This window comes from Stomoxys calcitrans, chromosome 4, assembly GCF_963082655.1.
Source record: "Stomoxys calcitrans chromosome 4, idStoCalc2.1, whole genome shotgun sequence".
Taxonomy (NCBI): Eukaryota; Metazoa; Arthropoda; class Insecta; order Diptera; family Muscidae; genus Stomoxys; species Stomoxys calcitrans.
In genome coordinates this window covers 179,830,128-179,836,127 of record NC_081555.1, presented here as the reverse complement: position 1 = coordinate 179,836,127, position 6,000 = coordinate 179,830,128, and the positions used below count along the sequence as shown (strand labels likewise).

Here is a 6,000-nt window from a genome sequence, read left to right as displayed (position 1 = left end):
GTTGCGAATATGGGAATGCTCCATAGGTATACGGAGTGATTGCAACAGCATTCGTGGGAAACCAGCGGCATAACGTGGAAAATCTCAGTGAGAAGCCGGGCGGCGGCAAATACTGAGTGCATATGATACTCGACATGACAAGGCGAGTTACTGGCGCCTTTAAATAACCAAATGACGTGTTGGCGATCAATCCTATGGGCCGGAACTTGAGCTTGTTCACTTATAAGAGCTTCGCAACAACAACTGGCATTTATTTAAGTAACTGATCTCTAATGCTGTCAAAAGTGGCCCGAAAGGCGCGAAATTATCAAATCAAAACAATTGGCAATTTAATAACTTGTCTGTATTTGAGACTTTTTGTTTGTAAACTAACAAATAGAACATACTTTACAGTAGAAAACGACGAATGTGGGATATTTTACTTAACAAAGGAATGATGATGATTTAAAAGAGTTGTAACGAAATCTCCATTAGGTCTGCGAAAATATGTTTATTCTCAATTGAACCAATCTTATAACTCTAATACCTAAAATACTAACTTCTTGGGATTACCCACGCCTTCCATGGCATCCAAAATCTTTCGTTTCAGATTGGGTTTCTCATCCACATTTTGTTTGTTCGAACTTGGCAGAGGCAACTTATGGCCCAAGGTAGGTGCTGGCTTATTGGTGAAATATTTCATTTCCAAAGCTTCGGTACAAGTGCACCGTTTCGAGGGGTCTAAGGCTAATAGTTTCTCAGCTAATTCTATCAAATCATCGGGGGCGGCAGTGAAGTAATGAGATAGGGGAGCTCCTGGGAATTGTACAAACTGCATAAAGTCTGGCAGTTTATTTAGATTTGGCCAAGTTTCATCGTTGGGGGTGCCTAAGGCTTGGAAAATTTTGGTCAGTTGATTCAAATCTGAATCGCCAGCCAGAAAGGGTACCCTCAATAGAAGTTCGGCTAAAATGCAACCAACAGCCCATATATCAATGCCGGTGCCATATTGACGAGCGCCAAACAGCAACTCTGGGGCACGATACCATCGTGTTACCACCTGATGTGTATAAATACGCGAAGGAGATCCAAAGAATTTCGCCAAACCAAAATCACCAATCTTTAAAATGCCTTCAGAGTTTACCAGCAAATTGTTGGGTTTCAAATCACGATGTAAAATCCAATTCATGTGCAGGTATTCCAATCCCTTGAGTGTCATAACTATGTAGGCCTTGATATCGGATTGTGTTAGAATGATTTTGGGATCTTTAATGATGATCTCTAAATCGGTGTCCATAAAATCGAACACCAATGAAACATTCGATTTGTGACCAAAAACATCCAGTAAGCCAATACAATTTTCATGCTGTAGCTCATGCAACAATTTGATTTCTCTTAAGGCGGTGCGATTGATGCCATCCTGAGCTTCTTCTCGACTTCCGATTTTAATCTTTTTCACAGCCACAATTTGTTCCGTTAATGTGTCGCGAGCCTTGTAAACAGTGGCAAACTGGAGAAAGAAGGAAAATAATTCGATTTAAAGTAAAGCAATGAAAAATGGAGTAAATATTTATATAGCATGTAGGTAATGAAATTATAACTCTTTATTTTAATTTAAATTAATAATTCCATAAGTCTTAGCTTTTGGCATTCAGTCTATTGAATTATGTCAATACACTTAATGCCGTGGACTCGTATTATCCATACGAAATAAGGGACATTTTAGAGTTTCTGTCTATAAGATTAATTTTGAAGAAATCATCTAATCCAAGTCATTTGCATGTTAGGTTTTCATGAATTTTACTTAGATTTTAAAGGCTTTCAAAACATTACCCTCAATGATCAAAACAAATTCCTTTAAATCACAACCTAATTTCAATGGATTGAGGATTAGTGATTTCTCTGGAATTATCTTGTAAATCTTACCTGTCCTTCTCCAAGGAAGGCAATCTTTTCATAGCGAGTCAGTTTATTGTCCATTATACGGTTAAATTTTGATTTAAACCTAGAAACCCACTCAAAGTTAAACGCATGGGCCAAATGTAAACGAATGTAAAATGTAAACAATTCCAAACCCAGCCAAATGACACAACAAGAGTTGAGTGCATGCCGCAGATGTCGCTTTTTGTGTGAGCAGATAAAAGGTCTGTTCACGTACTTTTCCATTAAGAAATTGCAGCAGAGTAATAGCACGTTTACATTGCAAATTAAATAATCTCGACTTAACAAAATCCAAACCGATTATGCTGCGTCTGTGGTGATTTAAGCTACGTACACATGTACAACATAATTTGATTAACCGGGAACATTAATTATCAGGAAGAAAATAATTTTTTTCAATTGAATAACCGTGATTGCAACGATTATCCGTAATTGTGAAACATCTGTGTATTATGTCTGCATATACAAATTTTGCCCATTAAGGAATAAGGGCAAACTTCTCACATATCAATCAGTGTAGTCCGATTCAAGTTTAAGCTCAATGATAAGGGGCCTCCATTTTATAGCCGAGTCCGAATGGCGTGCCGCAGTGCAACAACTCTTTGGAGAGAAGTTTTACATGGTATAGTACTTCACAAATGTAGCCAGCATTAGGAGGGGAAAACCTGATGGTATCGCCAGGATTCGAACCCAGGCGTTCAGCGTCATAGGCGGACATGTCAATCTCTGCGCTACGGTGGCCTCCCAGTTTTTTGTTTACAGTTGTTTTAAATGTGTTAGCAACACTAACACAAACACGTATATAAACCAAGTACCATGATATAATAACCGGGTTGTGTACCGTCCACTGCTGAGTACAAATTTTTCTCGCGAAGTGCACTATCTGTTAACGAGTTTTATTTGTGTTTGTGTATTATAGTTAAGCACCAAAACAACGAACTAGTAACATACTCAAAATCAGAGTTGCACTTATCACTGATTTTAACATATAGTACACTAAATATTTTGTTGCTGCCACTACCTGTTATTATCTTAATATATCTTGCCTAGTACTAACTTCAATCATGCGAAAATTGCGTATTATTTTTGTGCGAAATATGCCACTTTTAATTGGATAACACAAACTAAAGCCACACAACAGAAGCAACATTGGTGATACCGAGTTGCTTGGATTAAATTTGCAATTAATTGAAGCGAAATTTGTCGCTGGTATTTTGTTTAAAGAACTCAGTACTACTTCTGCGGAATGTGTTCGCATTTTCTTCGTCCCCCTTTAATTTATAAAGGCTAGTAGTGACTTCATTCACAGCGAAAATGCCTATTAAATTATTGCGAAATTCGACGTACTCTTTTTCTTTGTCAGGCGAAATTTTCGTTACCATAAGGAAAGCTGACATATCCTAAACAAAATTTTCGTTACCGGTACCGTTTCCGAAATTTTCTCTTGCATGTACGAAGCTTAAATGAAATTTTCTTTGCGTAACAGGGTGACACAATAGGCATTGGTGAATTTTTTCTTGCAACTTCGAATGAAAATTTAGTAGTATATATTGGGTTGCCCAAAAAGTAATTGCGGATTTTTCATATAGTCGGCGTTGACAAATTTTTCACAGCTTGTGACTCTGTAATTGCATTCTTTCTTCTGTCAGTTATCAGCTGTTACTTTTAGCTTGCTTTAGAAAAAATGTGTAAAAAAAGTTTATTTGATTAGAGTTCATTCTAAGTTTTATTAAAAATGCATTTACTTTCTTTTAAAAAATCCGCAATTACTTTTTGGGCAACCCAATAATTTTTTGGCTTAGAGCGTGCTCTATTCCTTCTGACAAAAACGTAAAGAAATTTGCTGTTTTTGTTGTTAGTTGATTTAAAGCAACCCCAAATTCAATGGTTTTCACAAATTTATGAGTTATTCTTCTTTCACACAATTTAAACAGTTTTTACGCGTAAAAAAAACTGATTTGCTCACATTTTTAAGGTCATGTGATACTAAAATAACACATACAAGTGTCATGGCAAAAATTCGGTATTCTATGTGAATTGACAATTTTGGCAAACATTTTGAATTTCATGTAAATACAAAAAGTGACATGTCATAAGACTACCGTGTAATAGTGGCATTGTTTCATGTCACCATGTGTTTGATACCGAAAATTTCGCTTGAGGTGCATACAGGGCCCTAAACTTAAATAGAGATGATATATTTTTCAATGTAAACGTAGCATAATACTCATTTATTTCTCAATTATTTTGATTTATCTGAGCATAACCATAATTTTGAAAGTCATACTATTGAACGATAAATTGTCCTTCTCGGTAGGTCCTATAGTTGAATATATTCATAGGTGTGAGCCACTTGATGATTGACTTTGGTAACCGTATGCAATTGTGGTTGTTGAACTTGCTGTTTACATTATTGCCAGATCTGAATATTTCCATATTAAGTTATATTGTAGTTACATATAATGATCAACAGGTGTCGTTAGTCAATTTAGAATCTTTCGTAACGGTTATCCAAAAGTTCCAAAATTACATTTTTTATATATAAAAAGTGTAATTTAGCATCAGTGAACCCTTAAATGGTTTAAATTATTAGTATATGTGTCCCACCTCAGTAACATTTGGCAACCAAATGGCGCAATTGAACTACTGTATCTCTATATATTAGCTGTGTTTTATTTTAGTACTATACAGTGCAGTGCAATGCAATGTGTATGAAAATGACATCTATCCACCAGGACAACGAAGCATTGGATAAATTATCAGTGCAGGCTCATGTAAAGGGTGATTTTTTTGAGGTTAGGATTTTCATGCATTAGTATTTGACAGATCACGTGGGATTTCAGACATGGTGTCAAAGAGAAAGATGCTCAGTATGCTTTGACATTTCATCATGAATAGACTTACTAACGAGCAACGCTTGCAAATCATTGAATTTCGGTTCGAAATGTGTTCATTCACACATTGCCCACACATTGCACAGATTGCACTTTTTTGCTCGTATTGTTTTGACAGGTTGGGAAATGGCGTTACCACCTCTTGACAAACAAACAGACTGGCAATGGAAACTTTTGCGTTTTATTCTTGGCCTTCACGGCCTATCTATCTAGTACTAAATTAAGCAGCAATTGCATGTCCTTGAGACAGTGAAACTATTCTATTTGGTATCTTTTAAGAGCTGACATAATGTCCATTTGGCTTTCCTTAAGATTACTTTGACCTGAAAAATAAAAATCCAAGAATTATAATTTTTTTAATATCTTTTCGTTTATTTCAAGTTTTATCTTAATAAGTTGTTTTTTTTTTTTCATTTATTTGTTTTTTTATAACACTTTTAATTTAGACAAAAAAAGAAAAAAATATATAATTATCTATAGATAAAAATGTCAAATAGCATTTGATTATAAAAGTATAATGGAAAATAAATTATATAAATATACATACATAGATAGATGAACTAGAAAAAAGTGTAGATAATTTCACATTTCAATTGTTGTTTTGGTTTTTCTGTTTGTTTGCGTTTTTCTTTTAATATTTTGTACCAAAACAAATAAAATAAATAAATAATGCATTAATATAAGGATTTAAGATAAAATGTCTTGGGGCGTTTTTCTTTGTAATTTGTCTCTGTGTGCGTATGAAGAGCTGTTCACATTAAGAGATAAGGGGTAGATTTTGTGAAACTTGTCAACTGTAGAAAGAACTCCTTGTCCCGATATTACTACACAATGGCATAGCATTGTTCAGTTAGTTGAAGATGCCTTACTATCATTCATTTCGGCACCAGAAGCGTGTGTCACTGAGGCTTAAAATTTACAGAGAATGAATGTTTATCACTAAAACAAATGTTCGGGGACTTTATCTACCTCGGCACCTTTATATATAAATAAATATAACCTTACGATATCTGCCAAAGGCCAAAAAAGAAAGAGAGCATTGTGCTTTGTGTTTTAGTGTTGGGTTGGAAATTGCAACTCTGCAAACAAATCCCGCAAAAGCAACGCTCAAAAGTAAAACAATTTTTAACTTTGACGTCATAAAACACTACTTAACGCACAGCAACAAAGAATGACGCTCGATTTC

At 35.1% G+C, this 6,000-nt stretch overlaps 1 protein-coding gene across 1 annotated transcript; it reads right to left on the bottom strand.

Annotated features, from left to right (window-relative positions):
• Positions 1-321: 321 nt before the first annotated feature.
• On the bottom strand, positions 322-2,037 carry LOC106087544 (cyclin-dependent kinase 7). Its single transcript, XM_013252605.2, has 2 exons — positions 1,906-2,037; positions 322-1,489 (listed from the first exon to the last, which is right to left on the bottom strand). Exons 1-2 carry the CDS (start codon positions 1,957-1,959, stop codon positions 527-529), a joined length of 1,017 nt encoding a protein of 338 aa, XP_013108059.1. The 5' UTR covers positions 1,960-2,037; the 3' UTR covers positions 322-526.
• Positions 2,038-6,000: the final 3,963 nt, after the last annotated feature.

Bases quoted from the DNA above. Each gene is read 5' to 3' on its own strand.
- LOC106087544 (XM_013252605.2), bottom strand. From the start codon at position 1,959: ATGGACAATAAACTGACTCGCTATGAAAAGATTGCCTTCCTTGGAGAA. The intron at 1,490-1,905 runs GTAAGATTTACA...TTCTTTCTCCAG, and splicing joins CCTTCCTTGGAGAAGGACAG to TTTGCCACTGTTTACAAGGC.